Here is an 18,885-nt window from a genome sequence, read left to right as displayed (position 1 = left end):
ATCCACTGGGTCAAGATATGATAGCCAAAATTTGCATATTAATTCTCCTTGACGCTGTTTTTCTTATATGTGTGGCACAAACTGATAAGAGTATCGTGGTGACAGCCTGTGTATCCAACACAGTGTGACTGGAGGAGATAGCAGAAGTCAGTATGCACAACCGTGATTCCCTCGCTGGCCTTGACGCTGTAATTAAAATTACACTTCCTCCCTCTCTCCAAAAGTACAGTGGCAAGATCGTGTTCATCGTATCAAGCCTATTAAGATTGCTCTCTGTTCCTTTTTTTTTTTTTTAAATCTATAGGTAGACTCAGCTTCCAATTTAGCCTCTAATCATGTGCAAGTGGAGCATCAGTATGCTAGAAGATCCAAGAGATTACCAGGTATATGAAAGTTATCAAAAACAGCGGCGACACCAAGGGAACAAGTTTACTTCTGGCATCAAAGTGGCACATTATTTTTTGAACATGTCTACACTCTTTTCACACTTTTTTTTTTGTCGCACTCAAGGTCACTCAAGCTGGCAGTGCAACATGCATCACTCCGAGTTTTTAAAATACATTTTTAATAGGCGAGATATCAGAGTAGAGCAGCATTTGCATGTTGAATTTTTGGATTAAAGTGACGAACAGAAAGAGACGGTGTGGTGCTTTTTACTAATATTAACGCTGCTGTAACAATTTAATTTAAATTGGATATTAATTACTGAATTTTGCCCACATATCACTGGTAATAACATTGTAGTTAAGGTTAGTTGCTGAGATAGGGGAAAGCAGAGACATTCTCATTTTCTTTTAAAGCAGCACCAATCCATATTTTTATATTAACAATGGATCCAATCACTGTGTGTAATAAGAAAAAGGTTGCTTGCAACAGAAAATTAGAACACAACTTTGCTCCATCCCTCATCTATATAGAACAGTTTAGTGTCTTTTAGCTCCTTGTTTTGGTTTTCTGGTCCAAAACTTTACTGTGTTGATTCGATTGACTTATAGACTTTGTTTCCAGATGCAGCAGGGAGCTGTTTTCAACAAAACTCTGGACATAATCCAGACTTTGACAAACCCAATGAACACGATCTGCTCAACAACAAAAGGCGGAGAAGATTTAAGGGAGCATTTAGCAGCTTAAGAGGCATAAAATGTATTTGTCTCAGGAGGTGGCAACCAAAAATAGAGCTAAAAGAGAGTCAATATAATATTTAAATTCTCTAGATGGACTCCAAATTAAGGTTAAAACTAATATGTTTGTGAGACCATTTTTGCAGTGTTGTATTAATTTACTGCCAATACATATCAAACAGTTCTGCAGCTTCACATTAAAAGCATTTCACTGTCAAGATACCAGCTGACTCTTACTTTTAGTAGGCTAGTCACAGGAAATGCTCTGTGTTAAGTGAGTTTAGCACTGCCATCTCATCAAAAATGCATCTACAGAGCAAAACAACGGTCATTTTGAAAATGTGGCTAATCTGTGCTGTAACTCTGCTAATCTTTGGAGAGGATACCTTCATCTTAAAATTGTAGAGACCGGTACTGTACTAATTATCTGGTTAGGTTTAGGCACAAAAAACACTTGGTTACAGTTAGCAACAGATCATGCTTAAAATTCTTCTTTGCTTCTTTTGGTATCTACAAATACGGCCAGAAATTGTCCCAATAAATCCTTAAAAATATCAAATTACAAATGTTGAAAACACGTTCTAGAAATTAAGTGGCTGAACACGTCTTGCAATGCCATTCGTTACGTTGTTCTTGTACAAAACATTTGTTGCAACACCAAAGACAGTGTATGTATCCCTACATTTGATCCACACTGATCAACTAATCTTCTGTGGGTTTCTGTTCAACGTATCTTCATGCTAGTGATATACATCAAATGTCTTAATATAAGTAGGTTCCTTTTCCTAAGCTATACAAGGTTAGAGAACAAAAGCAGTTAACGGTTTTTAAAGGATTAATGGTACTATGTTTGTAGAAGGTGTAGGACCAAAAGCAGCAACGTCAATGTTATATATATTAAAATCTCAGTCCGGGGTGCAGTCACAAATCAGAGGTTAAAACTGATTTAATGTGTTCGCCCACACAGTAGCATCGCAAAATACAACCCAGAGTAATGAAAAAGAGAGAGAGTCAGTGAGCTGCATGTCTCGACAGCAGATTAATGAGACCGTAACAGAATTGGATTTGAATATCAATGCTGGCCTATTGCTTAAACTGACATTAATTGCTACCTATTAGATTGGCTGTGCACCCCTGTATGTCAAAACAATCACCGCCACTAAGAGAATGGAAGAGAGGAGGGTGCGAGGCCAAGTGACTGCTCAGAGACGTATCATTTGTCAGCTGGTGCTGTGAGGCAGGTTTCACATTTGTGTGTCTGTGTGCGTATGTTTGTTTGCTTTGTGCATGAGAGAGAGAGAGAGAGAGAGAGAGAGAGAGAGAGAGAGAGAGAGAGAGAGAGAGATTTTTATTTATTTATGGAGATAAATATATTTATAAATATATAACTGTCATATAATAAATATTTATGGAGATAAATATGACCATAATAATTACCGTGGAATCTGTGTAAATAGTAACCTGGGAAAAACCTTTTGCAACATTATTAATAAAAGACTTATCAGTTTTATCAATGACCAAAATGTTTTGAATAAATGCCAGATTGGATTCTTACCAAATTTTCGGACAACAGACCACATCTATACCCTCCACACCCTGATTGAGCAAGAATTAGACAAGAAGAAAGGAAAGGCCTATGCATGTTTTGTTGACTTCACAAAGGCCTTTGATTCCATCTGGCATGAGGGTCTTTTCTACAGACTGCTCAACAGTGGCATTGGAGGAAAAACATATGATGTAATAAAATCTATGTACACAAACAGTAAATGTGCAGTTAAAATAGGAGACAAACAAACAGCCTTCTTTCCCCAAGGTCGTGGGGTGAGGCAGGGATGCAACCTCAGTCCAATCCTGTTCAATGTATACATCAATGAATTTGCATGTCAATTAGATCAATCCACGTCACCTGGTCTCAATCTGAATGGCACAGAAGTTAAGGGTCTCCTGTACGCAGATGACCTGGTGTTGCTGTCACCAACCAAAGAAGGTCTACAGCAGCACCTCAACCTCCTGCATACATTCTGTCAGTCCTGGGCTCTGACATTCAACCCAAAGAAAACCAAAATTATGATCTTCCAGAAGCAGTCCAGAAGTCAGGACAACACACACAATTTCTATTTGGACACCACTAAATTACACCATACAAAAGACTACACATACCTTGGCCTCAACATAAGCTCCACAGGAAGCTTCAACTTGGCTGTGAAAGATCTGAGAGACAAAGAAAGGAGGGCTTTCTATGCAATTAGAAGAAATATCAAACTGGACATTCCAATTAAAATCTGGCTTAAGATTTTCCAATTTGTATTAGAACCGATAATTCTCTATGGCAGTGAAATTTGGGGACCAAAACTAAACCATGAATTTGACAAATGGGACAAAACAATAATAGAATCTTTCCACACAGAGTTCTGTAAGAACATCATGCACGTCCAGAGAAAGACACCAAACAACGCATGTAGAGCAGAACTCGGCCAATTCCCCCTCATATTGAAAATACAAAAAAGAGCAATTAAATTTTACAATCACCTAAAATCTAGTGACCCCCACACATACCACCACAAAGCCTTAACCTGCCAAGAGCTGAAGCCAGAGAGGGGTCCCCTCAGCCAGCTGGTCCTGACGTTTTGTCCAGACAACCCAACATGGCCCGGACAGCCTCGGGACCACAACACCAAGCCAATCAGACCAAACCAAATTATCAACCAACAAAAAGAAATCTACATCGCATACTGGAAGGAAACAACTAAAAGACAGAGTAAATTAAAATGTTATCTGACCCTAAAAAGAAACTTTGCGTTAGCAAATTATCTGAGCACAGTAACAGATCCTAAATTAAGAAAAGCCTTGACTATGTACAGACTCAGTGAACACAGCCTGGCTGTAGAGAAGGGTCGGCACAGACAGAGCTGGCTGCCAGAGGAGGAGAGACTCTGCTCCCACTGTGACCGACAAGAGGTCGAGTCAGAACTGCACTCCCTCACCTCATGCCCCAAATACCAGGCTCTGAGAAATCAACACTTTCCCAAAATAATACAAATACACCCTGAATTTGAACACACAACAAACATGGAGAAACTCCCATATTTACTTGGGGAAATACCCAAATGTGAGAACATTGCAGCCAAATTCATCATCTCATGTCACGACCTGAGGACAGCCAGTGGAACCTGAGAAACTACTCAGAATGTACTTCTTTTTATTTGTTTTTAATTGTTTCACTCTTACTTATTCATTTATTTATTTACTTATTTTTCGTATCAACATAAATGCACACACACGCAAACACACACACACACACACTTACACTCACCAACACACACACACACACACACACACACACACACACACACACACACACACAACACCACCACACACGCACACACACACACACACACACACACTTACACTCACCCCCACACACACTTACACTCACCCACACACACACACACGCACACAGACTTCCACAGTCTTTGTGCCTGCCATAGACTGAGAGACAGGAAGTGACAATCATTTTTTATTTTTTTTTATTTATTTTTTTTGTTTGTTTATTAGTTTGTTTGTTTGTTGTTTTCTTATTTTTGTTATTACAGTCCTGATGTGACTATGACTGAGTCAATCATAAGTTATACATACAGTATAACTCATTTATTGTAAATATTGTCCTCCTTTATTGTTATTATTATTTTGAATTCTAAATGCTTGCTTTGGCAATATGTACGGTGTTACCTCATGCCAATAAAGCTCTTTGAATTGAATTGAATTGAGAGAGAGAGACACACAATTTATTAACGAGCAGAACAGATGCCTGGCCCCTAGAGGCTGCATTGTTAACTGCAGCCCACAACACAGAGACACTGGACGGAACAGTAATAAACAAACAACTGACAAACTCAATTTTAGGTTCAATTAATCACCTGCTCTGTAGCTTTTGCCAGTACCACATGATCTTCATAAGCAGATTGAGTTTGCTCAGCTGCTGTGAACTTTATGTCTGGAGCGCCCATGATTCTGAGCACCTGTAGGACTGTTATCCGTCTGCAAATTGATATATAATAATATTGTGGTTCTCTCCCAGCCTGAAGGCTCGAACATTTGAGAACAAAAACGTTTTAAGGGGTTTGTTCCAATAATATGTTGAGATTATGCATGCCATGGCTTATTTTTTTTGTCTTATCACCAACTCCTAACCAGCCACCCCCTATAAAGCTATGCAGATAAGTTGATTAATTGATAAGTCAATCAAAATTAAATGAATTGGCAACTATGTGGATAAAAAATAAATTGTTGTCAATTAAGTATTAACTGGTTCTAGCTTCTTAATTGTAAGGATTTGCTGCTTTTCTTTGTCACTGATGACAATAAATGAAGAGTCTTTGGATTTTGGACTTTGGTTTGGACTAGAAGAAGCGAATTGAAGACACCATTGCAAAGCTACCCTGGGGAGAAATCTAGGCTTACTAAAGCTACTTGGTTTTGGAAAAAGTAGTTCAAACTAGTCTGTAAGAAGCGATTAAATTTACACTTTACATGTGATAGAGAATTACACAAAAAAAAAGATAATAATAAAAAAAAAAACCTCACATGCTAACAAAAAATGCCACTCAGTTTAATTCATTGCAAAAAGCCAAGTTTACCCAGAGGGTAGTGCTAAATGCTTTGTGTTCAGCTGATTCTATGACCGTCTCTTTATTAGGTTATAAGATTTATTGCTGATTTATAGCTGACTTTTGGACTTCTTGAAAATCATTACGAATATTCCTGGGCGCACCATGAATGCCTGCAACAAATTGCGGGACAATGAGGCCAGTTGTGGTCCAGATATAAGCGGGGCTGACAGACAGAAAGACAGACCGGCTAACCAGCAGACATCAGCATCATTAGGCGCCGCTGTTAGTGGGGCTAAAATGTCACCGCAGCAGTCATTTTGCATTTCTTTGACAGTAATCACTGAAAATAGAACGCGTGTTTCATTTGTCTTTCTCCCTCTCCTCTTTAGTTTTCCCCTCTCTCCCCCTCTATTTCTCTTCTTCTTACTCCCAGAGTAATTGATATGATATGAGCGCTGGCAAGTGTAATCTTCTTTTAATTAAGACCTGCTGCTGGCACTGGCTTCAGACTGATAGTGACATCAGGCTCTCTTCCTCTCATTTTTCTCCCCCCCCCCACTTCTATCATAGTTTCCTCCCTCCAACTTTGGCTCCCTCATCTTTCTCTTGTTATCTCAACACTCAACTCTCTCCTTTAACCCTTTACTTCCTGCCCCTCCCTCGTATCATCTACTTGGTCAACCTCTGACAACCTTTGTTCTTTTTTTGCCTTCTTCTATTGTCCCCTGTCCATATTTTCTCTCATGCTGCAGTCCCACCATCATGAAGAGGAAAAGAGAGCCCTCAGCCGGGAAATCATCGTCCTCAACAACCACCTCATGGAGGCAAAGATCACCATCAATAAACTCAGAGAGGACAACGTGAGTACTCAGGGCGGCATCATGTCTTACGGGGTTCAACAATATGTGAACTTTTTTGTGAGATAACACTCCCGTTGAGGACATGCCCGAATTATATTTTGCCTGCAGGCACAAGGAGACGCCCAGGGCATTCAGGGCCACAAAGGTCTGGTGCCCAGCCTGAAGTGGTTGCTCTCCTTGCCTTGTTAGCACCAACACAACATTTGGCTTGAGAGGCTGAGATGACGGTTCTTCAAAAAGCAGTATTTTTCCTAATGGAAGGACTTTCTCCCATCAAACTCCGCGAACACGATTGCTAAAAGTCTCACATCCTCTGTATTCCTACAACATCCTGGATATATTTGCTTCAAGGGGCCACAGCAGATAGAGGAGTTAACTCTAAGCCACTGGGTGTTTTATAGTGATTATGCTGAAATCAATGGGCATTCCTCAGGGCAGCCAGAATCTGGAGCAGGGGCTGTGTGGATCTGAGCTTAAAGGCATGTGGCAATCGTGTGCCTCACTTTCTTTGAAGTGATGTTACTGGTACTTCCACCAGGGGCATCAGGTTATGTTAGATTTTCTCTCTTTCTGTCTATGTCACTTTTGAGCACTTCTGAGCTATAGAGTGTTTTCACAATCCCCTCCAATCCGGCCAGGCTGATTGGAGTCAAGGTTCATTTAAAGTGGAAAGGAGGAGGAATTTGTCCCGTCAGACCCGGCAGCGAGGCAGGAACTTCCTCCAGAGAGCAAGCTCTGAATTTACTGCTTATAACATGGGATCAAGTAAAAAAAAAAAAAAAAAAAAAGAAAAAACTTACAAATGCCTAAGACCTGATGGAAAAAAAAAAACAATTGCATCTTATTGAGTAAAATCTATTCCATTTCTATTACTCTTGAATGATGAAACAACTCGATCTACAATGGGTTATTACCATGGATGGATTACTGAACAGGCCTAACAAGGCACAGACGCAGGGGCCCAGGGGCCAGAGCAACTGTTTGAAGTGGCTGCTAACATTTTTTTTTTTGTTCGAAAGTCAATCAAATGACTTCAAAGAGATGCAAAACGGGCACAAAAAGCCCAAAAAAGACTACAAAGAAATGCAAAACAGCCAAAAAAGGGCCTCAAAGGAGACTCCAAACATGCAAAAATGACAAAGACAAAAAATGACCAGAGAGAAACGCAGAACAACTGCAGTGAGATGCAAAAAAAACTAAATATCTAAATATTGACACATATCGACGAGTATTTGAAACGGTCTCAAAAGTAATTTCCATGGTATCCACACTGATACCAGCTGTGCTTTCTCACTCTCTCGTTCTCCGACAGCGACTAGACAAACACTGCTGCGTTGTCCACATAGGTCCGCCTCCTCCGAGGTCAGACATAATTTATCTTAAATGTTACTGTGCTTAACACGCAAAACACAAGCTTGGTTATACTTATCTTTTGTTTAAAAGTCAAAAGATGCTGTGACACACGACAACCACATGACGATGCAAAATTCCCTGTAGCGCAGGCAAAACAACCACAAAGAGACATAAAATAGTGTTAATATTGTCATTTGCAGTAGTTTTGTGTGTCTTTTAGTCTGGGTCTCATAATCCATCCATATTTATTTCTAGTATGAATACAAGGTTAACAGACATGTCACTTGACAGAAAGGTGCGGCAGAAAACCCATCTTTTTAGCTCCAAGACCTTCGACACATCAACTGCTGTGCTTTGCTTACCCTGGAGAAACACACTACACAACTCATGTTAACTAAGACGTCACCAAGGTCTCAATGGTATTTTTGAACCGTCCACAAAAAACTACAGGGAGCCCAGATGTCCCCCCGGCAACAGACTGAAGAGAAATACAGTGGTTTTAAAAAGCAGTCACTGTTAACTGGTGAGGGAAAAACTGTCAAAGACAAGGGTTTGATGTTATGGGATGTATTGTCAGGGCTGTGGCGGGATGGAGGCTACAGTGCAGCCAGAAATGACCTTTATGAGCGGAGGGATTTCACAGAGGAGGAGGGAGAGGAAAAAGAAAGTGAGCCAAACCGGCTAACCACCCACACAAACTCGTGCATTCATAAACACTGCAAACAATCAAAGCGAGCATCTGCTGTGCCAGTGGACCACCCTCACCCTCCCCTGGAATTTAAGTACAAATCTGAAAAACATCCGTTATAGAAAGAAAACAAAGAGAAAGTGATAAATAAGGCTGAACTGGCTTCCTGAGGCTGGGAGGCACGGATAAGTGAATGCTCCGTTTTAGACGACTTAATAAAATTAGCACAGACTGTAGCAGACAGATACAATATACATTACAAGTGAAAAATGGATGTCAACGTAGTGTTACAATGCACCAACGGTGAAAAATACGTGAAAACTAATTAAACTCCTAACAGCTTCAATGGAGGACTTTGTTCCTTTAATTTGACGGGTCACTTAATCAATGAGTTGCCTAATCTGGTGGGTTACTTCTCTCATTTTTCCGTCTGAATTTGGCCTATTATGTATGTGCCAATGCATATTCTATGCAGCACTATACATTTCTCATTATTCAATACTTGTTACTTCAATCGTTCTCGTTCTGTTTCACCAATTACTTCAGAAATACCTCATAAATAGTACATTGAAACATTATTTAATGTTAGGTTTTGTTGTTCCTATAGCACAGTGCTGACATTACATGACTGCATAATTATGTCTTCCTGACGTCCCCCATAATTACAAAAATAATTAAACCACAATTACAAGGCTGTAATCTAAAGCATTACAGACTTTTCCCCAGAGAGTGTTCGAACAAAACCCCCCCTCGGTGAAAAAGCCTTGCTCGAACCATCAGGCTGCCAAAATGAACAAGATTTGAAAATGATGGGTTTAGTGATTTAGTCTAATCTTTCTGTCTCTTACAGGACCTGTACAGGAAAGACTGCAACCTGGCAGCCCAGCTACTGCAGTGCTCCAAGTCTCACTACAGAGCACACAAGATGTCTGAGGTGAGCTTTTCCAACAATGCTGCTGCCGTCCGACTGAATGGATTGCTTTAACTTATGGAGCAAGAGACTCTTTAATGGTTTCTGAGGTGGAGTGTATGTCAGAGGTTGATGAACATTTGCTGCACTACAAATGCTGCCAACTTGTTTGAATAGCAATATAAGCTGCCCTACACGTTATGTTAGGCCCAGTTTAATATGCAAATTGTACCTAAAATTAGTACGTTTGCCCTGTTTAATTCAAGAGATAAACGACCAAAGTATAAGTAAATAGGCAAAGAAACTGACCAAGCATTCAAAACCCAACACCATTTCAACACTGACATTTTCAATATTAAACTATTATGCACACATTTAATTTGGCATTCAGCAAAGGTTTGATACCCAACCCACGAATGGATCAGTATTTCTGCGACAGAATTTCATTCCTGGCCATTTGGAGAAAACTTTTAACCCTCCTATGATGTTCCGGTCAAATCTGACCGATTTACAACTTCATAATATCCTAAACCTTTTATTTTTCTTCTGATTCTCTCGAGGCTTTATGATATCCTTCACACTAGGCATTTGAACATATGAAATTTCTGATCAGCACTTTCAACGAATTTTGAGTCATCTAATCAATTTTGTAACACCCATGGTGTTCCCGGTCAAAACTGACCGGCATATGAAATGAATGGGTAATACTAGATTATGTTCATTCCTTAGATGGAAAACATCCCCATGTATACCCACACATCTACATCCACAACCACAAACATCGTCCCACCCTCACACACACACACACACACACACACACACACACATATACAGTATATATTCCCCCACATGTACCACACATTCCAGACTGAAGAATTAGATGTCATTTATGGGAAACTGTCTCTTTCTCGCGCTTATATGCCCACCTGGGAGCCACACACACTCTCCAGACCTAACAATGTATCATACCTGTTCAAAGGCCCAATATATACCGATTTACACATTTCAAACTCAACAATTAGGTGTTTGTTATTGGAAACGATCTCTTTCCCATGCTTATGTGCCCATCCCTACACGTGAACCACACTTTGCAGAATAGACTATCTTCTCATATACAACCTATATAAAACTTTATTTGTGCCTTTCTGTCATTTGACTCTGTGACCACTATGAGTAGGAAATTTACTGTAATAGAGGCTCTGGACCGATTTTTTGAATCAGATGAAGACGAGATGGAAGTTTAACTGGAGATAGAAAAAGTTGTGTCAGTAATGGAAGACAACATCCATCCTGATTTTGATCCAGACCTTTATGAGACTGACCAGTCAACAGATGAAGAGGCTCCAGAGGAAGAGGCACATGGAGAAGAGGCACGAGAAGAAGAGGCACCTGAGGTGACATTCCAGTCCAAGGGTGGCAACTTGCTCTGGTATTCTTCCTCCCAGGACAGAGGAGGCAGAGCAAGAGTGGAAAACATTGTAAGGATGACGTCATGGCCAACACGATACGTTATATCTTGTGTGGATGACATCAAGTCCAGCTTCCAACTCTTTTTACCAGAGTCCATGGAGGGAATTGTACTGGACATGACAAACCTTGGGGGGAAGTGTGTGTTTGGGGACACATGGAGAGAGTTGGACCAGGTAGACCTCCAAGAGAGTATAAATAAAACAAGTTAGCTACAAATGTGATGCCTATGTTTGCAAGGCATACTCCAACCTGATTGTAGAATGCCACTCCTGTGTCCTATTCCAAGGCTGGTGAGCGTTCCTCCAGTTTATGTTTTCAATTTCGAGGGCTAGACAATGGGTAGGGGTATTTCACACTGAGAAAAACAGCTATTGATGGATTTACAAAAGAATACGGAAATGTTATCAAAATGCACCCAGAAGCATAAATTTTGGGTTGAGACAGAGGTGCACACACAGACACACACACACACACACACACAGATGACTACTCATGTTGACTTTCTGATGTCCTGAGAATTTGGTCTCCGTTTTGATTATTATAATTTTCAGTGTCTATTCTTTGTATATTTACTTCAGTTATGCATGTTCACAACTAGTTGGAAACATTGTTTACAGCATTAAAGGGTGTTAAATAACATTTGGTAAATGATTATGTTCTTATTATGTTTTTTGTGGTAATTTAAGAGCAGTTAAACCTGACCGGTCAAATTTGACCGGGAACACCAAAGTAAGGGGGGAGAAACGAACATAATACAAGGGTTAAACAACATTTAGACCCTCATGTTGGGGATATATTTTGTAGTTGACAAAAAAATTCAATTATACAATACAATTACAATTTTAGCGGGGAGTAGTGCATTAGGTGTAACTGGTTCTGGACTGAGCTTAATGGATAAAACTACATCACCCATCACTGAACATATGCTGTAAATAATTACTCATGAACGAGTCTTGATGCATTATTTCTGTAAAGGAGAAAGGTTCGATATGTTGCGACTGAGTACCACTAAAAGCCTTGGTGAATGGTTTTTCACAATAACACGGATTCACAGTTCTCATGGCCTCTTCTGTCAGACTGATGAAGGTCTGCTGTCTGAAGTGCCATCTGTCTGCATCCCGGCTGTGCATAATGAATGGCTGAATAAATGAAAGCCTGGCCTGAGACGACACCTGATGCACCATAGAATAAAAGTTTTACTATTCAACAGGGCCTGTATACAGACACATATGACTAATTCATATATATGAGTCATTAGTTATTTGATAATATGTATTAAATGTGATGATGACTTGAATTCCCATTTAACAATTATTGAAGAACAGTAAATATTAGAAAAAACAGAAGAGAATAGTCATCAGGTCTGCAATCTGACTCAGCGGTGATGTCTGTTGCGCATGAATATCTGTCTTTAAGGGGTGCTGTGTAGTTTTGGAGAAGAAATTCAAACTCAGAATTCTTCACAGGCAATAGGAACAGTGACTTGTGGTGAAAAGGCTTAGCAAATGGTCACTTGAGAAGTGGTGTGCTTTAGTGTTCATGAACTTTTTATGTGTAAGAAGTAGAATGTGTTTTTTGTCATTTTTGAAGTAACATAGTCTTACTTTAAATAATAAAAAAAGGTTATTAAACATGAAAATGCAAAATTTCTTCTAAATGTGGAGCATTTTGAGGAAAAAGCTTTCACAGAATGGCTCTGAGTGCCAGTTCCATCACACTACATTAAACCACTTATCTCAATAAATGGAGCAAGACCTGTAGACGTGTATGCTGTCACGTGGATTAAAACTGCCAAACTGTGTGACTGTTAATTAAGATTTGCCTCAGATAGCAGCTAATGCTGAGCTGGCTTCCTTTGAGCACACTGTATATTATCTTGTGCTCCCCCCCAACAGCCTCACCTACTTTCCATCTCTATTCCCTGTGGGAGAGGCAGCAGCTAAAAATAGCCTGACTTAAAAGATGCAGGTTATTTTATGCCGAGGAGAGCTTCTATTTCTTAACAAAGCCAAGTCAGTATTTTATCTTTTTTTTTCTTTTTTTATATTCCCAGCTGGAGACCCGGAGCACTGGTTTAATTTGAATCTAAGCCCTTCCCTGTGGAACTGATATGTGTTTGATGGTAGACAGAATAAAACGACAGAATAAAAAGACAGAGAGAGGGGGAACGAGGGCTTTTTGGTTGAGAAGGCAGTAGAGCAAGAGGAGAAAGATGAAAGGATAAAGAAAAGGGAGGAAAAAAGAGAGAACTCAGTGTGGCACGAACAGTTTCTACTGACCTTGACAAGCTTTAATAGACACAAAGAAACAGTCGGTAATTGACGGGAACAGTTTTCTCAAACGGGACCCAATCAAACAGATTATGTGTTTGTCTGTGTGTGTTTGTGAGAGTGAAGTCGAGAGAGACTGAGAAACAAATAGGAGAAAGAGGGACGGAGAGAAAAATAATAATGTCCAAAAGACTTTACCTATTAATTATTTTTTCTGGAATTAAAAAGTTGAGATAAGTAAACATTTGTAGAAAAGAAACGTGTAGAAAAAGGACAAACAGGGTTGTGTTGTGAGCAAAGGCAAAGAAATAAATACATAAATAGAGCTTGTGTTCAGCAATTTTCTGACAAGTTCATTAGAGAGGCCAAGTAGTGCATTTCCCCTGAGATACATGAACTGGTCTGGACTGTTTGAGCAAGTGCGAGAATGAATTACTTTCTAAACCACAACAATAGATTACAATCCTTGAGGACTGGCTCGAAACATATCTTCTTTGCAAATACAGAGAGCTTAAAATATGTTTGAGAAAGAGGCTCAAGTTGATTGTCTAAATAATTCAGAAAAGGCTGTTGAGGAATTCATTTTTTAGAGATCCTTCTAGCAAATGCGACAGGCTCAGCAGCTGTCACAATAGTATTGTTTTTGTTTTTAATTCCCATCTTCATCAAACTTCTTTTGTCTCTTTCCACATCTGTCCTGTCTCAGTTGCCACTGGATTTCCAGGAACGCATCAGTTCCCACATGGAGAAACATAATCGAGGAAGCGGAGCCACCATGGCAATGTGCCACTCCAATTACTCTGACGCTGTGCCCACATCTATAATTGCCAAGGTCCTGGAAAAGCCAGAACCAGGAAGCAGTTGTCCTGTAACACGCTCACCCAGCCCACAGCCGCAGGAATCAGACTTTCTTACAGGAACAGGAAGCACTGACCATCTGAACCGCCGTATTGCATACAAGTCCTCTGACCTGTACTGCAGTGATACGGCCCTCTATTGCCCCGAACGATGGCAGGATACAGAGCGCAGGCAGAGCGTCGACCTTCATGGCACAAGTCTGCTCCAGCTTCACGCCCAGAACTCCACTGACAGCAACCCAGAAGAAGAGGCCTACCATTCTGGAAGTTTCTCCCACCATGAGCCTCCACCGTCCTTCCATCATCACGATGAGTTCGGCACTGGTAGCCTCCCTGCCTCCAGTTCCTACTCTAGCTTCAGCCTTGCATCGGATGAGAAGGGAGGTGTGAGTGGTGGTTGTGGACGTACTGCCAGCAGCACCTTATCCTCTTCCCACCAGGGTCTCTACATGGAATGGCGAGATGGTGGCAGTGCGGACTACGGGCGCAAAGGCATGTCGTCTTATGACAAAGACAGCCCAAGCTTCCCCAAGTCTCTCAGCATCCAGCACATGGTGACTCCCAGGAGCCCGCAGAAGGGCACCTCACCCGGGTACACAAGGACGGCTTCATGCTTCAGTGAACCATACCATTCCAGCACCCCTCGCCTGGCCTCCTCTCAGAGCATGGGGTCCACAACTGGACTGGGCCTGGCTCATGGGGCGGCTCTTGACAGCCGAGGTGACATCCATGTCCCTGAGGATGACCTCAGCAGCCGCTGGAGACAGCTCAGCGTGGAAGACATCAACACGTTCTCGTCTTCCTACCGTGACATCGCTGGGCGGGTCTCTCCATACAGCTTCTCCGAGCACCACTTTGCCATGGGCCCCTCCAGTAAGGTCAAGGGTTCTCTCTACAGCAGCTTCCAAGAAGGAGATGACGTCTTCCACAGCCGTGTGCTGGACCATTGCTTTGCTGTTTCCCCTTCACCCAGCCGCAGTCTGAAGCCGATGGAGCATCGTAAGCAGGAGAAAACTTCTGTGCTGTATAGAGCTAAGGATGACAGTCAGGACTCTGAGTGCAGTCTGTTCCTCTCAGGGAGCTCTAAGGAGAAGGAGAGTGGTGGGGGAGCGATGGCGGCAAGCAGTGCCAAGAAGGACTACATAAATCTGAGTGCAGACAGCTCGGCTGAGTCATTACACCAAAGCTCCCTCGAAGCCTCAAGTCTTCAACACTACCCCAGCCCCAGGCCGAGCATCCGGCCTCGTCCGAGCTCCAGCTCCGCTCTCAGTGTCGGCCCCGCACTCCCAAAGAAGACCTCTCCAAGATACCAAAAATTTGGCAGCACGGGACTGACAAGGAAGGACAGTTTGACCAAGGCACAGCTTTACGGTACGCTGCTGAACTGAGCAGCGGGAAGAGAGCTTTTTATTTTATGCATGATGATGATGATGATGATGATGATGATGATGATTCCTAACTTACTGTACTGTACTGTATGTCTCAACGGTTCCCTGCAGCAAACAAATACTTGGTGTCTTGGGGTATTAAGATGTTGTTGTTTTATGTATCTCTTAGCCAAGGCACGTTTCATGCAGTCTGCAACACTTTTTCTATTGTATGTCATGCAATGGTGTAGCTACCCGAGACCAGCTAATCAGTGTTTTTTGTTTCAACGGTAATGATGATAATTAGAGCCACACTACACAACCGTACTGTGCTATTTCTTTTTTTTTTTAAGTGTTGAGTACTGTTAGTAAAACCAGCAAAAGACCATTCATTCCTGCACCAATATATACGGTATAGATAATGGACTAAAGCATCTGAAATGGGGTGACTTAATTACACATGTTTGGGAGAGGGAAGTTATCCATTATGTATAGTGGACCCAGCTGACTGCAAGCTGTTAAAAAGATTTATTCATTCTCTATTTTCTTTTAAACAAAAAGCATGCTGTATAATGCATATAAATAAGATGGGAAAAACACTTTCCCAGCAAAATTGTTTCTCAAAGGGCCATTATCTCTAAACACTACTTACTACAAAGGATGTTTTATTAACATTAATTGGGTAGACGATGTGTATTTTATTCAAATGAAATGTAATAGTTATAGCCAAGACACAACACTTTTGATTTTGAAAGTTCCCTCCTGATTATAGATTCTACAATCCCTGATTTTGTTTGTTGGTATAATAGCTCTAAACATATAAATGAGTCTATAACATACTATTACAATAGAACTGCAAGATTTTTAGATTAAGCTGGAAGTTTTCTTATTTTTGTATCAAAATGAGGTGTTAAATCTGAGGCTGTTTTGCACAGAAGTTACTCTCATACCAGGACACTTGTGAACTTGCCTTAATTCTGCTCAGAGGACAAAATGGTCTCCTTTACAGCAACTAACAACTGTGTACATACTGTATATCTGCCGTATAGTTACTGTATGTATATGCTACTATTACCGCTCTTCCTGTCAGTAACACACACACGCGCACACGCATATGCACACACACACAACCAGTTTCTTGGAAAAGGATTAAGTCTGTTCTTACTCTATTTTTCATTGGAGATTTCCATTGAAATTTGTTTTATTTTAAGACAATGAGGCTTAATCCCTGTCTGAAAATCTGGCACACACAGCCAAAATTTCTACCCTGATACAAACTCTTTAAACACTTTTGGCACTACTCGCTCAAACCAAAACAAACAGTGCTGGATCTTATAGTTTTCAGCAGAGATGAATTAGAAAAGTGCACCAAGAAGGCAGAAGGAAACGACTGATTAAAGAAAAAAAAAATGTACAGTCAAAGTGTTGCTCCTAAACCAGCACGCTCAATTAGGCTTTTATTTATTTATTTTTTTTTAGAGAAAACACTGTGAAAATAGACAAAGCGTGTATATACATACGTAGAAAGTGGCAAAGGCATGCTGACCTGTTGGTGAATAAAACAAATTGAAATAAGACCCTGCCTTATGTTAAATTGGAGTTGAACTGCTGCACAATCATGCTATCATCTGCTACTATTCCTAGTATAGACTGGGACAAAACGACATTACTCCATCTGGGTGCCCCCTGACACAATATATCTTGAAGGATTTCTCCCTGCCTGCGTGGCTCTATAGATCTGAGAGGAATGGCGACAGGGATAAGCTTCATACTATAAAGGAACTCAGCTTTGCCCTCAAGTTAATCTTGAATAGATTTTTTCTGGAAGGCCATGCTTCTACCTCTCCCATTCCTGCAGATCTGGGAAGTGGCTTAAGGCTGTTTTTCTTTTCTTTTTTAAGATTTCAATACTGCATCTCTTCTTTTTGACCTTATTGTGTTCATGAAGGTGAAAGCTCACCACACAAGTCACAAAAGGTCTACGGTCATATTCTCATTTGGAACAATGGTACAAAGTGTCAAAAGGGTTTAAAAGGCTTGGAATTTAATTTACCACTGTACAGAGGGACAGAGAGGATATACGGTATTTTTGCTGTGGACATAATGTATAAAACGAGATACTACATACGCGATATTACACTATGACTATTTTTTATCCACTTTCAGTTGATGTTATATTTATTGAATGTTTTGACCCTGAATGAAGAGGCTGAAGAAGTTCTGTCCTGTCCTACCTCCAGCCCTGTTCCAGGAACAACAGGCCAGCTGTCTAAATGTCAACATGTCCGTCTGTCTGATGCATGGTTATATATTTTTGCTGTATGTTTATTTCCTTAATAAAGATGGGTGTTGGGAAATACATCATGGTTGTTTTACGTTATTTACTTCGAGAAACTTAAACCCTTAACATCATCCACTTCAAGTGATTAATGCCTCTGTATTTTTTTTATACGTTATTCAGCTTTGAGGAAACAAGCTGACACTTAATTAATGTCATCCATAATTCCTGGAGTTGTTTAGTGTTACCCCTTACTTCTGATCAAGCCATATTAATTTCAAACTAATTTACTGACTGGAAAGCAACAACTTAACACTTAAATTTAGTAGCCCACTGAGAAGTTAGAAAGTAAAGTAGATCTTTAACCAGTTGGATTTTGGGGTAATTTTAAAAGACATTTCAAATATCTTACTTGGGAATTACCACCTACACTACCTGTCAAAAGTTTTGACACACCTTCACATTTAATGGTTTTTCTTTATTTTCATGACTATTTACATTGTAGATTCTCACTGAAGGCATCAATACTATGAATGAACACATATGGAATTATGCAGTAAACAAAAAATTCTGAAATAACTCTAAACATGTTTTATATTTTAGATTCCTCAAAGTAGCCACCCTTTGCTTTGTTGACAGCGCTGCAAACCCTTGGCCTTCTCTCAATGAGCTTCATGATGTAGTCACCTGAAATGGTTTTCACTTCACAGGTGTGCCTTGTCAGGGTTCATTTGTGGAATTTCTGTCAGGTTGGTACACAGCTGACAGCCCTATTTGACAACTGTTAGAATTCATATTATGGAAAGAACCAATAAGCAAAGTAAAGAGAAACAACAGTCCATCATTACTTTAAGAACTAAAGGTCAGTCCGTCCGGAAACTGGCTCACGTGAGGACCACCCCAGGAAAGTAAGACCAAGAGTCACCTCTGCTGCTGAGGATAAGTTCATCCAAGTCACCAGCCTCAGAAATCGCAAGTTAACAGCACCTCAGACTAGAGCCCAGATGAATGCCACACAGAGTTCTAGTTCTCAATCAAGATGGTTTGGGATGAGATGGACTGCAGGGTGAAGGCAAAAGGGCCAAAAAGTGCTCAGCATCT

General features: G+C 40.6%; 1 protein-coding gene across 3 annotated transcripts in view; it reads left to right on the top strand.

The window, feature by feature from the left end:
• The window catches only part of LOC115565955 (brain-enriched guanylate kinase-associated protein), a 44,853-nt gene extending 26,986 nt beyond the window's left edge, over positions 1-17,867 (top strand). For all 3 annotated transcript variants that reach the window (XM_030391651.1, XM_030391649.1, XM_030391650.1), the window contains 3 exons: positions 6,484-6,591; positions 9,483-9,566; positions 13,989-17,867. In XM_030391651.1, the coding sequence (XP_030247511.1) occupies positions 6,484-6,591; positions 9,483-9,566; positions 13,989-15,527 (1,731 nt within the window). In that variant the 3' untranslated portion in view covers positions 15,528-17,867. The remainder of the gene's footprint in view (positions 1-6,483; positions 6,592-9,482; positions 9,567-13,988) is intronic.
• Positions 17,868-18,885: the final 1,018 nt, after the last annotated feature.

The sequence above is a fragment of the Sparus aurata genome, chromosome 16, assembly GCF_900880675.1.
Source record: "Sparus aurata chromosome 16, fSpaAur1.1, whole genome shotgun sequence".
Lineage (NCBI taxonomy): Eukaryota > Metazoa > Chordata > Actinopteri > Spariformes > Sparidae > Sparus > Sparus aurata.
The sequence above is the reverse complement of the archived record's forward strand: the minus strand, read 5'-3'. Positions and strand labels throughout refer to the sequence as shown.